This window comes from Heterodontus francisci, chromosome 17 (genome assembly GCF_036365525.1).
Source record: "Heterodontus francisci isolate sHetFra1 chromosome 17, sHetFra1.hap1, whole genome shotgun sequence".
Taxonomy (NCBI): Eukaryota; Metazoa; Chordata; class Chondrichthyes; order Heterodontiformes; family Heterodontidae; genus Heterodontus; species Heterodontus francisci.
In genome coordinates this window covers 62,571,712-62,590,831 of record NC_090387.1, presented here as the reverse complement: position 1 = coordinate 62,590,831, position 19,120 = coordinate 62,571,712, and the positions used below count along the sequence as shown (strand labels likewise).

General features: G+C 44.5%; 1 protein-coding gene across 1 annotated transcript in view; it reads left to right on the top strand.

The window, feature by feature from the left end:
* LOC137378592 (dynein axonemal heavy chain 5-like) overlaps window positions 1-19,120 on the top strand; it is a 334,675-nt gene that overhangs the window by 95,778 nt on the left and 219,777 nt on the right. Inside the window, exons 18-21 of the mRNA XM_068048894.1 lie at window positions 1,666-1,789; window positions 11,320-11,550; window positions 16,473-16,660; window positions 17,079-17,181. Coding sequence (XP_067904995.1) covers window positions 1,666-1,789; window positions 11,320-11,550; window positions 16,473-16,660; window positions 17,079-17,181 — 646 coding nt within the window. The remainder of the gene's footprint in view (window positions 1-1,665; window positions 1,790-11,319; window positions 11,551-16,472; window positions 16,661-17,078; window positions 17,182-19,120) is intronic.

Below are 19,120 nucleotides of genomic sequence, written 5' to 3'. Positions count from 1 at the left end.
AGGTTAAGCATTTGTTGGTACTGTTTATGGGAACTTAGTGTTCATAAAATTGTTAGGTTGTTTGCTTACATAGCAAGAGGTGCTTCTAAGTAATATATAATATATGGAACAGTTCAGACATTTCTGAGATTTGAGATCTGGTGGTATATAAATACAAGTCATTTGCCAACAATAACTTAAATTTGTATAAGGTCTGTTAACATAAAAAAAATCCCAAGACATTTCACATAAGCAGAATCAAACAAGAATGGATACTGAGGCAAAGAAGGAAATATTAGAAGGAGTAAGCAAAAGCATTATCAAAGAGGTGGATTTTAAGGACAGGAGGTGGAGAAACAGAGGGGTTTAAAGAGGGAATTTCAGACTGTGGGTCGAGATTAGAGGTCCCCAACTTTGTTAATTGCATACTCCCTTCCGGATCTATCAGCTGCCAAAGTACTCCCTACCAGCATACAGGTTTAAAATTAATGCCCAATCATTGTACAAAATGTACAAATTATAATGCGTATATGCAACTTAAACAATGCCTTAATAGAACTAAAGTCATTTATGGCACAAAAGGAGACCATTCAGCCCATCAAGTCCATGCCAGCTCTCCACAGAGCTATTTAGTCAGTCCTACTCCCCCACTGGATCCTTGTAGCCCTGCAAGTCTATTTCCTTCAAGTGGCCATTCAATTTCCTTTTGAAGTCATTGGTTGTCTCCGCTTCCACCATCCTTGTGGCTAGCAAGTTCCAGTTCATTGCCACCCACGGTGTAAAAAAGTTCTTCCTCATATTCCCCCTGCATCTCTTGCCCAAAACCTTCAATCTGTGTCCCCTAGTCCTTGTGGACACCTTGAAAGATAGGGGAAAAAGCACTACAATGAAAGGGAAAATCTTGGGCAATAACAAGCGAAGACTTTTTTAAAAAAGCTGAGCATATCAACCCAAGGAATATTCCAGCATGTTTATGACCTGCCTCCACCACCTCTTGTGATGTCCGGTATTACAAGTCTTTCTTTTAATGTTATACTATCTAAACAAAGCAAGTGGCAACTCAACTTACCAAAAGATTTAAACACGATCAAATGCTGCCAGCAAATCCTGAAGACTCTTTTATTTAACTGCCCACAGAGCCAGCAATGCTGGTGACTGAGAATCTGCAGCTCCTAATTTAATGTAAATCGCAATTAGTTACAATAAAAGGGGCAAAAACAAACAAGGGAGTGCACAAGAGAGAGCATGGGTGGAGGGGGTGCATGAGATGATCCGCGATTATACAATTTCTTCCATATACCACCCCCCCCCCACCACCCCCAGAGATGTCTTCCATACCCCCCAGGCGTACCCATACCAAGTTAGGGAACCCCTGGTCTAGATGGATGAATACTCATCGACTACTGGTGTGTGAAGGGAGAGGGGACATACAAGAGGTCAGAGTCATAGGAACGGAGTGTTCATGTCTTTCATGAAAAATTAGTGTGATCAATTAAATATCAGGTAGGAATGGTATTTTGGTGATTCGATGATGTGACAATTAGCCTAGAATTTAATTTTCTTTGTTTTCTTTCATTTTATATTGACATATTTGTCTTCACTGTATACACATATATTGTAAAACAAAAATATTTTGGACAAAATTAGAATAACCTTAATTTTTAAGTAACATTCATTTTCCAATAGGTTATGTGCACCAAAGGAGCTCAGTCACTGCATTGTAAGAGTATGCTGGTGGAAGTAGCAACCAATGAACTCATTAACATGCTGCTTGACTTGGATACAGATGATGAAAATGATGACGTAGAAGGTACAAGAGAACTGGAAAGAGCCTCATACATGGGGTGTCATAATAAGGATTAGTGCTGCTATGTTGCTGAGATGCATTGTTCAATAAATCAGATTATTAATATAAAACCAAAGTTGATGGAATATATTCACATGACAGTGCTTCCCCTTTCTCACTTTTGAAGGATGTTTAGCAGGCAATAATGGAATATCACTACAGGAGATTAGACCTAACACAATGACTTTGGCTACCGCTGATGCAATGGGCTGGATATTCATTATGGAGGTGGGAAACAGGAATTGGGACTGGTTTTGGGTCAGACACCTGCCTCCTCTGGGAAGCTAATTCAGTTTGCAATTTTCAAATGATAAGCTCTTCATTGGTACTGAAGTGGGTTTCCTGTTCACTTAGAGCCAGTGGTATTGAAAATGACAGTGGGTCAGATCTAGTGTGTGACTCATGTGGACTCCAATGGCAGCCATCACAGAGGCTGCTGGTTGGCCCAAGGGAGAGATCTGCCTTCCACAGCACCAGAGGGAAGCAAGATGTCACAGGGGAGCTGGAGGGCTGGCATTAGCGGCAGGGCAGACCCTCGCTTCAGTGATGCTGACCTGGATCTTATGCTGGAGGCCAAGAAGGAGAGGAGGGAGGTCCTCTTCCTGAAGGGTGGCAGGAGGAGGCCACCTCGTCGTGCAGCAGTGACAACTTTCTGTTCAATGTTATCCCCCTCTGGCTCCTGTCTCCTCCTCTCTTACCTCCTGCTTCACCCCCGTTGAACTGTCTCCTTCCAAGGCCTCACCGTCCTCAAGATCCACACCTATCTGGACAGCCATGTTATGAAGAGTGCAGCAGACCACCAGAATGACTGATACCCTTGCAAGAGGGTATTAGAGGGCACCACCCGACCAATCCAAGCACTGAAATCACATCTTCAGAAACCTGATGGCCTGCTCAATGGTTGGCCTGCTGAGTTGGTGGCATTGGTTCTTTCGCCACGTGCTTGTCTGGGGCTCTACTGAGAGGTCAGTAGCCATCTCTTCAAGGGATTTCCTATGTCCACTTAGATCCATCCATGCACTTTGGGGAATGGAGTGAAGGACTGAGGCAGCCTGGACTGGCAGAGGATGAAGAGTCATGGCAGCTGCCAGGAAAGGGAGCACACATATGGAGGAAGCTCTTGTTGTGGGTGCAGAACAGTTTGACGTTGAGGGAGTGGAAGTCCTTCCTGTTGGTGGATCTCACTGACTGGATGGCCACATGGGCGCAAGCAATGATGCCCTGCACCAGGGGGAATCCAGCAGTGGAGACTGAACCCATTGTCCTCTCGCCTGCACAGGCCTATCTGTGTCAAAGTGGATGCAGGCCCCTGCCCTCCTGAATATGGCTTCTGTGACCTGCCTGATGTCCTGATGAGCTGCCGACTGTAAGATGCCGCCTAGGTCCACTGCTGATTCCTGGAACGACCTGGTTGCATTGAGGTTAAGGGCGATGGAGACCTTGATGGCTGCAGGTAGGGGATTGCCATGGGGGCCGTGAGGCCTCCTGTTATTGGAGATCAGAGCACACAGGACTGAAACCATCTGCCTGGATAAGCGCAGGCTCCTATGGCACTGATGCTGTGTCATTTTCCAATAGCCGACTCTGTGTACCTGATGTCTTCGGTAGTGCCTACCTCCCCTCGAAGCCCCCCCACTGTGCTTCTCTGGCCTCCTGCTGTCCAGCAGGTTGTATCTACCACAGTTCATCCTGTCTGCTCTGCCCAATGACAGAGTAGTCTGTTCCAATCTGAACTCCCTCACTTGGGCTTTGTGCGTTCACCAGGCTGTCCTCTGCCAACCCCAGCTGCCCCTGTGATGCTCTCAGTCTCACTTCCCTTTCCAGTTTCCTGCCACTTATCAATGAGAAATTCAACTCTTCCAGCTGCAGCGACACTGAGGCACATCTGAAGCAGCTGAGCTTTATTTGCTGCCTCTGTTTTAATTTAATTAGCCCTTCCCATAGCCCTCATGGCCCTCCACACTGTTCATGTCTTCACAACCCTGTCAAATTACCCCCATGACATTTCCTGTTCCCAGCCCTTAAAAATTGTTCACTGATACTGACTGTTAATGAGCTTTTTAATGAGCTCAACAGGCACTTAACCTCAGGCGTGTGCCTGACCAATTCCCTCCCCGCCTGCCTGCGGCACTTTGAAAATAGCATCATGTTCTGGAGGCGGCGGGACCCAGTGCCAACCTCAGAGAATGCAATCTTCAAATTGCGCTCGCAGCCATTCCCATACTCAGTAGGCTTTGAAAATCTGGCCCAACATATCATTGGTAGTCTGCTTTAGCTTTGGGAATGAGCAGATTTGAAATGTTTCCAAATTTTTCAAATGGTTACTCGTGTAATGTTGTCAACTCGCTTAACTTTAAGTATAATTGTATCACTTTGGCATAATTCCCTATCCCTCTTGACACTTTTGATTTTGCTGGGAACTTACAACCAAGCAAGTAATTATATTGGCATGCAAAGATTCAGAAAGAAATAAAACATCATATAACCCCAATTATGTAAAAAGGTTCAATGAAGTCATTTGATATGTTAAAACTGTTGAATGTCAGGAAGGATGTTGCGGACAATTTTATATCTCTTGCTTCAAAGGACCACGAGCATCATAATTATTCTATAAGGACATATAGGGCTGAATTTTGTCAGCTCCGAGGAAGTCCCGCTGCTGGGGCCAAAAGCAGGAGCCGGACTGTGCCAGTCAGCGGTGGGACCGAGGGGCTGCACTTTGCTGGTGATGGCTGCTTAACAGGCTGCAGCTGAGACTGCCGTCCATTTGAGGATGGTTGCCTGCCCCCGAATCAGAGGGCCGGCAGCTCGGCAGCGTCGGGAGTGCCATCGCTAGCAGTGGCCACTGTTGAGGCTGCAGTACAAGAGAGAGGGTGCCTCAATGCCAAGGCATCCTCGAAGACATGTAAGTTTTCCTGAGGAAGCCAGAGCCAGGCAGGCAGGCCCCAGCAATTGGTGGGGATGAGGGTTTATTCCAGCGGCGGGGACTTTGCCACCGGGAGCCCCTTCGTGTGCTATGGTGTGCCCATCTAGGAGGCCCCCTCAGAACCCACTGGGAGGGATGTGACCCATAATTGGGCCCTTAAGTGGCTCAATTGGTCACCCAATGGGTGACTGCACCGCTAAGGTTCCCACCAGGGGCAATATACCATTGTGGTGGGAAGACACCTTCCCTGCCATATTGCCAGTCCTCCCTTCTCCCAGCCCATCTCCAAAGAGCTGGGAAAATTCAGCCCATAGTCTTAGAAGATAGATAAAGTTGCTTTCTAAATGGTGAATAGCTAGAATCAATGGAAGTCCAAAGATCCTTAGAGATCCATGTACATAGATCATTAAAATACCATGGACAGGTACAAAAGGTAATCAGTAAGGCCAATGGAATGCTAGCCTTTATATATAGAGGGCTAAAATACAAGGGATTAAATATCATGCTGCAGCTATACAAAGCCACGTGGAATAAAGGCCTGTTCGGGTCTGCAAATTAAACCCGACCCAGCCCGAGTCCTTTCATTTTTTTCCTGCACCCGACCTGACCCTACCCAATCCAACCACTGGAATAAAGTTGGTTATATTAAAGAGGTCGTGCCCTACCTTTGAATGGAATCGCTCACTGCAGACTAGTACGGAGTGTTTCCCGTCTTGACTTCCTGGGTGTCACTGTGTCTGACTCGACCCGACCCGAGCCCCAATTCCGGACCCGGAAGAGCGACCCAACCCGACCCAAACCTGATACATGTCGTCGGATCCTGTTAGGTTCAGGTCGGGTAGCCACCCTCTAACGTGGAAGAAGCACTGAGGGCAGCAAGGGCACAGATGTACTCTGGGTGAGGGACTTCAATGCTCATCATCATGAGTGGTTTTGTAAGGCCACTACTGACAGAGCTGGCTGTGTCCTGAAGGTGGTGAGAGAACCAGCATGAGGGTAAAACCTCCTTGACCTCGTTCTCACCAATCTATCTATTGCAGATGCAACTGTCAATGACAGTATTGGTAGGAGTAATGACCACACAGTCCTTGTGAAGACAAAATCCCATCTTCACATTGAGGATGCCCTCCACCATGTTGTGTGAAACTACCACTTTGCTAAATGAGATAGATTGGGAACAAATCTAGCAGTTTAAGACTGGGCATCCATGTGGTGCTGTGGACCATCAGCAGAAACAGGATTGTATTCAACTGCAATCTATAATCCCATGGCCTCGCATAACCCTCACTCTACCATTACCATCAAACCAGGTTCAATGAGGAGTGCAGGAGAGCACACCAGGAGCAGCACCAGGCATACCTAAATATAAGGTGCTTACTTGGTGAAGCTACAACACAGGACTACATACATGCTAAGCAGCAGAGGCAACAAGCTAAGCGATTCCACAACCAATAGATCAGATCAAAACCCTGCATTCCTGCCACATCCAGTCGTATTCCAGCCAGAAGTGGATAATCAATCTCAGCTCTTCCTGAGGTCCACACCATCAAAGAACTGGTCCAGCCAATTCGAATCACTTCAAGTGATACCAAAAAGTAGCAGAGTACACTGGATACAGCAAAGGCTATGGGCCCCGACAACATCCTGGCTGTAGTGCTGAAGACTTATGCTGCAGAACTAGCTGTGCCTCTAGCCAAGCTGTTCCAGTACAACTACACCACTGGTATCCACCCAGCAAATTGGAAAATTGCCTAGGTTTGCCCTGTCCACGAAAAACAGGACAAATCCAATCCAGCCATAGACCGCCCTATCAGTCTACTCTCAATCATCAGCAAAGTGATGGACAGTGCTATCAAGTGGCACTTACCAATAACTTGCTTATCGATTTTGTTTGTGATGCTCAGTTTGGGTTCCACTCAGCTCCAGAACTCATTACAGCCTTGTTCCAATCACGGTCAAAAGAGCTAACTTCCAGAGGTGAGGTGAGAGTGACTGCCCTTGACATCAAGGCAGCATGTGACCAAGTGTGGCATCAAGGAACCCGAGAAAAATTGGAGTCTATGGGAATCAGGGGAAAATCTCTCCATTGGCTGGAGTCATACCTCACACAGAGGAAGATAGTTGTGGTTGGTGGAGGCTAATCATCTCAGCCCCAGGACATTGCTGCAGGAGTTCCTCAGGGTAGAGTCCTCGGCCCAACCATCTTCAGCTATTTCATCAATGACCTTCCCTCCAACATAAGCTCAGAAATGGACATGTTTGCTAAGATTGCACAGTGTTCATTTCCATTTGCAACTCCTCAGATAATGAAGCAGCCCGTGCCCGCAATGCAGCAAGACCTGAACAGCCTTCAGGCTTGGGCTGATAAGTGGCAAGTAACATTCACACCATTCAAGTGCCAGGCAATAGCCTTCTCCAATAAGAGACAGTCTAACCACCTCCACTTGACATTTAATGGCTTTATCATCATCAAATACCCTACCATAAACATGCTGGGGGTGGGGGGTCACCATTGATCAGAAATCTAACTGGGCCGCAACATAAATACTGTGGCAACAAGAGGAGATCAGAGGCTGAGTATTCTGCAGTGAGTGACTCACCTCCTGACTCCTTAAAGCTTTTCCACCATCTACAAGGCACAAGTCAGGGGTGCAATGGAATATTCTGCACTGACCTGTATGACTGCAAATCTAACAACAGTCAAGAAGCTTGTCACCATTAAGGACAAAGTAACTCGCTTGATTATCACCCCATCTACCACTTAAATATTCAATCCTTCCACCACTGGCAGACTGTGGCTGCAGCGTGTACCATTGACAAAATGCACTACAGCAACTCACCAAGGTATCTTCAATAGCAACTCCCAAGCCTGCAACCTATACCATATAGAAAGACAAGGGCTGCAAGTGAATGGGAACACTACCACCTCCAAGTTCCTGACTTAGAAATACATCACTGTTCCTTCATCATTGCTTGGTCAAAATCCTGGAACTTGCTACTTTACAGCACTGTAGGAGTACCTTCACCACACAGACTGCAGTGGTTCAAGAAAGCAGCTCATCGCCACCTTCGAAAGGGCAATTAGGAATGGGCGATAAATACTGGCCTTGCCACCGATGCCCACATCCCATGCATGGATAAAAAAATGCCTCGGATAGACTGTACCTGGAGTACTGTTGGCATACAGTTCTGGGCACCACATCTTAGGAAGGAAATATTGGCCTTGGAGGGAGATTTTTTTTCGTTTGTGGGATGTAGGCATTTATTGCCATCCCTAATTGCCCTTGAGATGGTGGTGGTGAGCTGCCATCTTGAACTGCTGTAGTCTTTAAGGTGTAGGTACAGCAATAGTGCTGTTGGGAGGGGAGTTCCAGGATTTCAATCCAGCGACAGTGAAGGAATGGTGATATATTTCCAAATCAGGAAGTGTGTGGATTGGAGGCGAACTTGCAGGTGGTGGTGTTCCCATGCATCTGCTGTCCTTGTCCTTGTCCTTCTAGGTGGTAGAGATCGCGGGTTTGTTGAAGGAGCCTTGGTGCGTTGCTGCAGTACATCTTGTAGATGGTACACACTGCTGCCACTCTGTGTCGGTGGTGGAGGGAGTGAATATTGAAGGTGGTGGATGGGGTGCCAATCAAGTGGGCTGCTTTGTCCTGGATGATGTCGAGCATCTTGAGTGTTGTTGGAGCTGCATTCATCTCCAGGCAACTGGAGAGTATTCCATCACACTCCTGACTTGTGTCTTGTAGATTGTGGACAGGCATTGGGGAGACATGAGGTAAGTTACTCGCTGCAGAATTCCTAGCCTCTGACCTGCTTTTGTAGCCATAGCATGTATGTGGCTGGTCCAGTTCAGTTTCTGGTCAATGGTGACCCCCAAGATGTTGATTAGGGGATTCAGTGAACGTAATACCATTGGACATCAAGGGGAGATGGTTGGATTCTCTATTGTTTGAGATGGTCATTGCCTGGCACAAATGTTACTTGCCACTTATCAGCCCAAGCCTGGATGTTGTCCAAGTCTTGCTGCATCTGGACAGAGGCTACTTCAGTATCTGAGGATTCGCGAATGGTGCTGAACATTATGCAATCATCAGTGAACGTGCCTACCTTTGACCTTATGATGGAGGAAAGGTCATTGATGAAGCCGTTGAAGATAGCTGGACCTAGGACACTACCCTAAGGAACTTCCGCAGTGATGTACTGGGACTGAGGTGATTGACCTCCAACAACCACAACCATCTTCCTTTGTGCTAGGTTATGACAAATGGCAACACAGGTAGACAGGGTGGTGAAGAAGCTGTATGGCATGCTTGCCTTCATCGGCCGAGGCATTGAGTACAAGAGTTGGGACGTCATGTTACAGTTGTACATAACGTTGGTTAGGCTGCATTTGGAGTACTGTGTGCAGTTCTGGTCGCCGCACTACAGGAAAGATGTGATTAAGCTAGAGAGGGTGCAGACAAGATTCACAAGGATATTGCCTGGTTTGGAGGGCTTGAGTTATAAAGAGAGATTGGATAGGCTGGGTCTGTTTTCCCTGGAGCGAAGGAGACTGAGAGGGGACATGATAGAGATATATAAAATTATGAGAGGCATAGATAGGGTAGATAGCCAGAGTCTGTTTCCCATGGTAGGGGTGACTAAAACTAGAGGGCATAGATTTAAGGTGAGAGGAAGGAGGTTTAAAGGGGATCAAAGGGGTAGATTTTTCACACAATGAGTAGTGGGTATCTGGAATGAGCTGCCTGAGGAGGTGGTGGAGGCAGGAACAGTAGCGACATTTAAAAGGCATCTGGACAGGTACTTGAATGAGCAAGGCATAGAAGGATATGGAATTATGCAGGCAGGTGGGATTAATATAGATAGGTACGATGGTCGGCATGGACGCGGTGGGCCAAAGGGCTTGTTTCTATGCTGTACGACTCTATGACTCCAACTAGCAGAGAGTTTTCCCCCTGATTCCCATTGACTCCAGTTTTGCTAGGGCTCCTTGATGCCATACTTGTTCAACTGCTGCCTTGATGTCAAAGGCAGCCACTCTCACCTCACCTCTGGACTTCAGCTCTTTTTGTCCATGTTTTGACCAAGGCTCTAATGAGGTCAGGAGCTGAGTGGCCCTGGCAGAACCCAAACTGAGTGTCAGTGAGCAGGTTCTTACTGAGCAAGTGTCACTTGATAGCACTGCCGATGACCCCTTCCATCACATTTTGTGGACAGGACATAGCTGGGTAATTTTCCACCTTGCTGGGCAGATGCAATTGTTTAGCTGTAGTGGAACAGCTTGGCTAGTTCTGGAGCACAAGTGTTCAGTTCTATTGCCGGAATGTTGTCAAGGCCCATAGCCTTTGCAGTATCCAGTGCCTTCAGCCATTTCTTGATATCACATGGAGTGAATCGAATTGGCTGAAGACTGGCATCTATGGTGCTGGGGACCTCAGGAGGAGGCTGCAGTGGTTGAAGATGGTTGCAAATGCTTCAGCCTTATCTTTTGCATTGATGTGCAAGTCTCCCCATCATTGAGGATGGGGATATTTGTGGAGCCACCTCCTCCAGTTAGTTGTTTAATTGTCCACCAACATTCATGACTGGATGTGGCAGGACTGCAGAGCTTAGATCTGATCTGTTGGTTGTGGGGTATAGATTTGCTAGAATGATACCTGGTCTTCGAGGGTTAAATGACAAGGAGAGTTTATACAAACTAGGATATTATTGAATGGAATTTAGAAGACTAAGGGTGATTTGATCGAAGGTTTCAAGATATTAAAGGGAATGATATGGTCTATAGAGAGAAACAACCTATGCTGTTTGGGGAATCTAGGACTAGGAGTATAGCCTAACATTTAGAGCTCGGCCTTTCAGGAGTGAATTTTGGAAACATTTCTACATGCAAAGGGTAACAGTGGTTTGGAAATATCTTCCACAAGTGGCAGTTGATGCTGGGTCACTTGTTAATTTTAAATCTGAAATTGATAGATTCCTGTTAACCCAAGGTATGAAGGGATATGGGGAAAAGGCAGGTGTAGTGAGTTACGGATGAGCCATTATCTCATTGAATGCTGGAACAGGCTTGAGGGGCTCAATGACCTACTCCTGTGTGTTAGAAATCCAATCGCAACCAGATTCAGGAGCTGTGTGGCTGAATTTCTAGGTCATGAACTATTCAGACATTTACTATGATATTTTTAAATGAGAAAATTGCATTTTGATGTTAAGTATTTCTTCTGTTTTGTGTTATATTGTACACCCAAAGTTAAATGGCCTACTCCTAACCAAAGTGCTTGGAGGATAATAAGATAGACTTTGATTAACTGTCCCTTGGATTTACCTTTGTGGAAGAGCTCATTGCTACAATTTTCATTTCCCTCTGACAGCATGTATGATGTTTGGAGCTCATCATTTGTGTAAACCAGCATACCATAGGTACTGTACATTAGTATATTGTGAGTAGCGTTGACATACAGAGGTAACAACAAAAGTATCTACATTTTGAATAGGGGTTTTGGAAAATAAATGATTTGTATCAATTTGGCTGGAGGAATTTACACCATTTTATTTTTCATGCCAGAAAATAAGGAAAAGAAAGTATCTGTGCAGTCCCCAATGATCCTTTCTCCAGATGCTCATTCAACCTCAGCAGCAAAGAGTTTAAAAGATCCCAAGTCTTTGAAGCAAGAAGCAAAGGAACTGCTCAATCACTTCAGCCACCGAAACATAGACGCGCTCGTTAAGGTCATACGCAATGCCCTTGAAATGCTGAGAAAATGTATGCAGACATCACCCATGGTCCATTATCAGGGTATGATTCTGAGGTTCATAGATTTTGCTTGTTAATGGCTAAAGATATTTTCTGCTCAGTTTACGATCTATAATTAAATACTTTTACCTTAATGATTTGGTCACTTTTTTTATTTGTTTATGGGGATGTGGGTTTCGCTGGCCAGGCCAGCATTTATTGCCCATCCCTAATTGCCCTTGAGAAGGTGGTGGTGAGCTGCCCTCTTGAACCGCTGCAATCCATGTGGGGTAGGTATACCCACAGTGCTGTTAGGAAGGGAGTTCCAGGATTTTGACTCAGTGACAGTGAAGAAAAGGTGATATAGTTCCAAGTCAGGATGGTGTGTGGCTTGGAGTGGAACTTGCAGGTGTTGATATTCCCATGCATCAGCTGCCCTTGCCCTTCTAGGTGGTAGTAGTCGAGGGTTTGGAAGGTGCTGTTTAAAGAGCATTGGTGCGTTGCTGCAGTGCATCTTGAAAATGGTACACACTGCTGCCACTCTGCGTCAGTGGTGGAGGGAGTGAATGTTTGTGGACGGGATGCCAATCAAGTGGGCTGCTTTGTCCTGGATGGTGTTGAGCTTCTTGAGCGTTGTTGGTGCTGCATCCATCCAGGTAAGTGGAGAGTATTCCATCTCACTCCTGACTTGTGCCTTGTAGATGGTGGACAGGCTTTGGGGAGTCAGGAGGTGAGTTACTCACTGCAGGATTCCTAGCCTCTGACCTGCTCTTGTAGCCATGGTATTTATATGGCTTTTCCAGTTCAGTTCCTGGTCAATGGTAACCCCCCAGGATGTTGATAATGGGGGATTCAGCAATCATAATGACATTAAATGTCAAGGGTGATGGTTAGATTCTCTCGTGTTGGAGATGGTCATTGCCTGGTACTTGTGTGGCGCGAATGTTACTTGCCACTTATCAGCCCGAGCCTGGATATTGTCCAGGTCTTGCTGCATTTCTGCATGGACTGCTTCAGTATCTGAGGAGTTGCAAATGGTGCTGAACATTGTGCAGTCATCAGCGAACATCCCCACTTCTGACCTTATGATTGAAGGCAGGTCATTGATGAAGCGGCTGAAGATGGTTGGGCCTAGGACACTACCCTGTGGAACTCCTGCAGTTATGTCCTGGAGCTGAGATGATTGACCTCCAACAACCAGAACCATCTTCCTTTGTGCTAGGTATGACTCCAACCAGCAGCGAGCTTTCCCCTGATTCCCATTGACTCCAGTTTTGCTCGGGCTCTTTGATGCCATACTCGGTCAAATGCTGCCTTGATGTCAAGGGCAGTCACTCTCACCTCACCTCTTGAGTTGAGCTGTTTTGTCCATGTTTGAACCAAGGCTGTAATGAGGTCAGGAGCTGAGTGGCCCTGGCGGAACCCAACCTCTGCATCAGTGAGCAGGTTATTGCTAAGCAAGTGCTGCTTGATAGCACAGTCGATGACACCTTCCATCAGTTTACTGATGATTGAGAGTGGACTGATGGGGCAGTAATTGGCCGGGTTGGATTTGTTCTGCTTTTGTGTACAGGACATTCCTGGGCAATTTTCCACATTTCTGGGTAGATGCCAATATTCTAGCTGAACTGGAACAGCTTGGCAAGGGGTGCGGCCAGTTCTGGAGCACAGGTCTTCAGTACTATTGCCAGAATGTTGTTAGGCCCCATAGCCTTTGCAGTATCCAGTGCCTTCAGTCATTTCTTGATATTATGCAGAGTGAATCGAATTGGCTGAAGTCTGGTATCTGTGATGCCGGGCACCTCAGGAGGAGGCCGAGATGGATCATCCACTCGGCACTTATGGATATTTGTGGAGCCACCTCCTCCTGTTAGTTGTTTAATGGTCCACGACCATTTATGACTGGACGTGGCAGGACTGCAGAGCTTAGATCTGATTTGTTGGGATCGCTTAGCTCTGTCTATCGCATGCTGCTTAAGTGCAGAAGCACTCTTGAATTCAGGTAGTCGAACACTGAAGTTTGAATTAGTAAGTTGGAAAGAATAGCATTAAAGGCAGCTTTTTCAAAACTTGTAAGTTATAGATGGGATTCAATATTTAAAATGGTTGGAGGAAATATTAGATCTGAATGGCAGTAAAACATAAGTTGGCTGGTTTGAATCCATACTTGACGATCAGTCCCTCGTCGATCTTCATTGTGTGAGTTTTTTCTAGTTGGCCTACTGGATTAAACACCTCATGGTGGTTTGCACTCTAATTTGGGGAGGTGCTGAAGACTTGCCAAGTTCCTTTTCACATACTTCCTTTCAAAAATACACTTATTTACAAGCAATTGCACAGCTGTACTAACAGAAGTCATGGCACAGTCTGTAACCCAGCCATGGCATTCTAGCAAGGAAAATCATACTGAGTGATCCTATTTGTTAACCTTTAAAGGAATTATATGTTTTTTTTAAGAGATTTTAGCTGTAATCACAAATGCCAATATATCTTAATTCACTTGTAGCTGTACTGTTTGATCTTATTCCCTTACCTGTGAAAATTCTAGGCAGGATCTCGTAAGCTGAATTCTGTGAACATAACAACTAAAATAGGATTAGTTTTAGCGTATAAAGTCAATACATAGATTTGTTGGAGGTACACAATCAATTTTAGCAATGTCTACACAAATTATTCAAATTAAACAATTTGTGTAAGTATTGTAAGAGTTTGCTATTTTTACTAGCCAATAGAACCATATTTGCTTTGATGAGGCTGAACTATCATAAATGCTGAAAAATTATGAAGTTACCAAATTGCCATTACACAGTCAGTTAGAAAACTTGATTTCTGGTTAGTATGAGTGCAGAAAAGTAATATTCTGGAAAAGGCTTATAAAGGAGAACAGATAGTATTTTAGTTACACATTTTGATCTATCTTAATTCCTGAGATATTGTTACAAATAGCAGAACTATTTGACACTTATTAACTAGACAGCCATCTAGCCAATTTATTCTAGTGCACCCAAGACACTGGCATCGACACAACAATTGCCCAGGTGCGTCCTATCTACAATAAAACAGAACAAATCTAACCCAGGAATTACCTTCCATCAGTCTTCACTCGCCCATCAGCAAAATGATGATAGGAGTCATCAATAATACCATCCGTTAAACAATAACATGCTTACCAAAACTCAGTTCAGGTCCTGCCAGAACCACTTGGATTCTGACCTCATCATAGCCTTGATTCAGACATGGATGCAAGAGCTACAGAAACTCACCAAGCTGACTTAGACATTACTCCCTAACTCCAAGCAACAATGTCATGAGAACAGAATCACCTCTAAATTCCACTCCAAGTCACACACCATCCAATGTACATCACCATTTCTTCATCATTGCTGGGTCAATATCCTGGAGTTTCCTAGCTTGCACAATTATAGAAAACCATCATTACTGATGTGATAGAAGCAAGTTCAGACATAACTTGCAAAAGGGATTTGGATATACAATTGAAAAGGAAACATTTTGGAGGGCAATAGGGAAAGAGCAGGGGTGTGGGACTTATTGGATAACTCTATCAAAGAGCTAGCACAAGCACGATAGGCTGAATCACCAAATGCTGTGTGGTATGGTTCTATGATCTCAAGGACTGAAATAGTTAAAGGAAATGGCTCATCACCACTTTCTCCAGTTAACTGGGATGAGTAATAAATGTGGCTTTTCCAGTGCCATCCATATTCCTTGAACTAATTTAAAAGAAATTGACCTTTATACTTGAGAATTCATCATTATTATCATCTCCGTGTTCTCTCAAAAAGAAAAAAGCATTTTAATAAACAATTTCTGAAAGAAATGTAACTGTGTAAGACTTATTCAAGTGTTCAACATGGGAATTTTTGAAGCATTAAATGGTGGGGCAATTGAAATAATAATGTGGACATTTACTGTTAGTGAGGTGTTGGTGGAGATGCAGTGAACATTTTAGCAGCTGTATTGTACTGCGATTTCTGGCATTGAAATAAAAACAAAGTGCTGGAAATACTCAGCAGGTCTGGCAGCATCTATGGAGAGAGAAACAGAGATGAAGTTTCGAGTCGGTTATGACTCTTCTTCAGAACTGAAGGAAGGTAGAAATATGATGGGTTTTATGTTGTTGAAAGAGGGGAGGGGGAGGAAGAACAAAAGGGAAGGTCTGTGATAGGGTAGAGGGCGGGAGAGATTAAATGACAAAGATGTCATGGAACAAAAGGCAAAGGGAGTGCTAATAGTTGTAGTAAAAGTTAAAGTATTTGTCCAAGGAGAGTGTTAATTGCAGAGTAATAAACAGCTCTGCCCAAAAGCAAAAAATAATAAACAAGTGTAAGACTGGAACATGGTTAAAAAAAAACCCAATCAAAATGGGGGTCATGATCTGAAATTGTTGAACTCAATGTTGAGTCCAGAAGGCTATGAAATGCTTAATTGGAAGGTGAGGTGCTGTTCCTCGAGCTTGCATGAGCTTCACTGGAACACTGCAGGAGGCCGAGGACAGAAGTGTGGGCGTGAGAGCAAGCTGGTGAATTAAAATGGTAAGCAACTGTAAACTCGAGGTCATGCTTGCGGATAAATGCTTTGTCTTTTACTATAATTATTACCACTCCCTTTGCCTTTTGTTCCATGACATCTTTGTCATTTAATCTCTTCCACCCTCTATCCTATCACAGATTTTCCCTTTTGTTCTTCCCCTTTTTAACGACATAAAACTCATCACATTTCTACCTTCAGTTCTGAAGAAGGGTCCTATCCAACTCAAAACATCAACACTGTTTCTTTCTCTACAGATGTTGCCAGACCAGCTGAATATTTCCAGCACTTTTTGTTTTTATTTCAAATTTCTAGCATCCACAGAAATTTGCTTTTATTTTAGCTTTCTGGCCCTGCTTTGACTCTTGCAGAAAATAAGCTTGAACAATCATAGACAAGTATGCAGGGCTCTGTTTTAACAGATTTTCTCATCTTAGATACTGATGCTGACTATCAGAAGCAAGCTTTCAGATCAGTTCTTCACGTTGACATTTGCCTTGCCATACCTGATATTGTGCTGCATCCTACCCTGGAAGAAACCCAGTGTATTTTGAATAGAGTCTCTGACTGCATTATCAATGTTTCCAAAGGAGTATCTGTGTGGAGCAAGAAAAGGATGACAACAGTATGTATTACGAAGATTTTAACTCTTGGCTACTATGTAGTGAAGTTGGGCAGTGCAAAGTAAACATGGATTTCTTTTTAAACTGTGGCATTTCTCTCCAAGCTGCTTGCATTCAATTGTTTCTCCATATACAAATGTCATTGTAACAAATTTGAAGTGGAAATTTATAGAAAACTTCAAATTAAACTTTGAGGAGTTCAATAATATAAATGTCAGCACGCATGAAATACACACACAATTATAGCAAGGTAATGTATAGCATTAAGGAAGCCTCAATTTCTTAGCTTGCAGTAAGAGTGAAATATCAGGTGTAATGGGCTATGAAAACTACTTAAAGGAGTACAGTGATAAACATCAATGAACTGAAACAGCTGAAAATCATTTACAGTGACGAATAAATATGTAATTTCCTTAACAGAAAAAAATTAGTGACCATAGAATGGCTGAATTACGAAGGAGTGACAAACAGAGTGACCCCTCCGTTGAGGTATTGGTGGATAATCATGAAGGCAACGTAGCAGGTAATTTCCACACCAATATATGCAGGTAACTGTGCTGTGCTATGTCATGCACAAACTGTAGCACCTAACTTGCTGACCCAAGGTACCAGGCTGGGAGATCTCTCTTGTCCTGTTTCTGATGCTATCACTTCAAGTACCAGTTCCAACTTGTACCTTTCACTATAGCTTCACTTTGAGAACAGAGTCTATGCTGGATGCCATGGATAGAAACTCCCAATTTTGCAATAGTTTTTTTTATCAGATCATTAATTGGTACCTAGAGCGTAGAACACAGGTGTATTTTCCTTTCTAGTGACTGGGTGGAAATCTTTATTGTAAAATTAGGCATTAGCTACTCAGAATTTTATAACCTTTAAGACAAATGGACAGAAATCATAAGCAGCTTGTGCCAGGTTTTGCGATAACCACCCTATCAAGCTCTTCCATCCTGAGGCTGACTCGGAGAATCTACATCAGAGTCTGTTCCCAGGGTGAAGCAATGGTGTTAGCTGGAAGCTGAAACCAGGATTGTCAGTAAGAAAAGCACCTGAGTTGGAGAGCATGGTCTGAATTTTAGTCCCAAGTTCCATGCGGAGGGTGGGCTGTTTTGAGGTCAGGAAACCTAGAAGAATGGGTTTCCCCTGGGTTCCCTGAATGTCCAGCAGTTTTTAACTCCAGGCCTCTTTTAAATTTTTTTCTGTCAGTTTCCCACCCACGTGCAGCCAGATTGAAAAGCTGGATGCCTGTTGGGCGAGGAAGCCTGCAGCACAAGGCCGCAGCTGAGGAGATCAGGTAGGTTGGGGAATGAGAGAAATCGTTGTGGGGGTGTCCCAGGTCGGAGATTTCCTGATTGTGAGGGAGTTCGGGTCTCTGAGCAGGGGAGCAGGGAGCAGACAGATTGCTGGTGCGTGGTAGGGGTTTACTGGCTAGCTTGTTAGGCCTGGAGGAAACACTTCTGCTCCTCCTGCCATACAAGCAGTGCTGTAAAGCCTTTTTCACCTCCTTGCACCTGCTGGGTTTCCTGAGGCTTAGGAAACACGGCTGATGTGAATTAAAAATAGAATGACTGTTAAAATGAAGGCATGCATCCTCACTATAATATTTAAATGACTAACCTGCCTCCTGCAAGCGGAGGGTTAGTTTCCTATTTCAGATTTTTTGAACATCAACCCACCCATTTTTGAGATTTAAGATTCAGCCCTGTAAAGCTGTGGACAGGGTGGGGGAGGTTATAGAGAAAGTGAACATGTTAACAGGGCCAGAGATACATTTAGGGTGGAAGAGTACCATTGTGAACTTGAAATGGATTAGATGTTAGAGAGTATCTCAGAATATGGGGATGTTGGGGAGGTGGGGGTAACTGTCTAAGTGAAGTGGGAAAAGGAGATAATGCCTTGTGAAATGATTATGTCTTTGTAAAGAGAAATAAATGGATTTTTAAAGGAGAGAGGAAGTACCTATGTGATTGGAAGAGGGGTGAATGACCATATGAAGGAGGAAAGGGTGGATCTATAAAGGGAGACAGTGCATTGTAAGTATGAGAGGTAAAGGTACCTTTGTGAAAGAGGGAAGAGTGGATCTGTAATGTGGGGTGAGAGAGTGAATGGGTGGAATTTTCACTTTGGAAGCAGAAAACAGGAACTGGGCCTTTTTCCAGGCCTGTTCCCACCCCTGGGGGGAAACAGTCACTCATTGGGATTGCAATCGGGCCCCCTCTTTTTTTGGCATGGAGACAGGTTTGCTGTCCTATTAAGAGTGGTGGGCGGGCTGTTGAAGCTGGAGGCCCAATCAGAGGCCTTCCAGCTTCAGAGGATCACCCGGATGCAATGAGTGGTAAGTAACTGAGAGGGCATTTCATCAGGAAGGTTCCCTCTCAGCCATTGTTTAAAAAAATTAAATAGAAAATAGAGAAAGCAGCCAGGCCACCACTGTGAGTACAGGAGTGTGGGGGAAGTAGTGT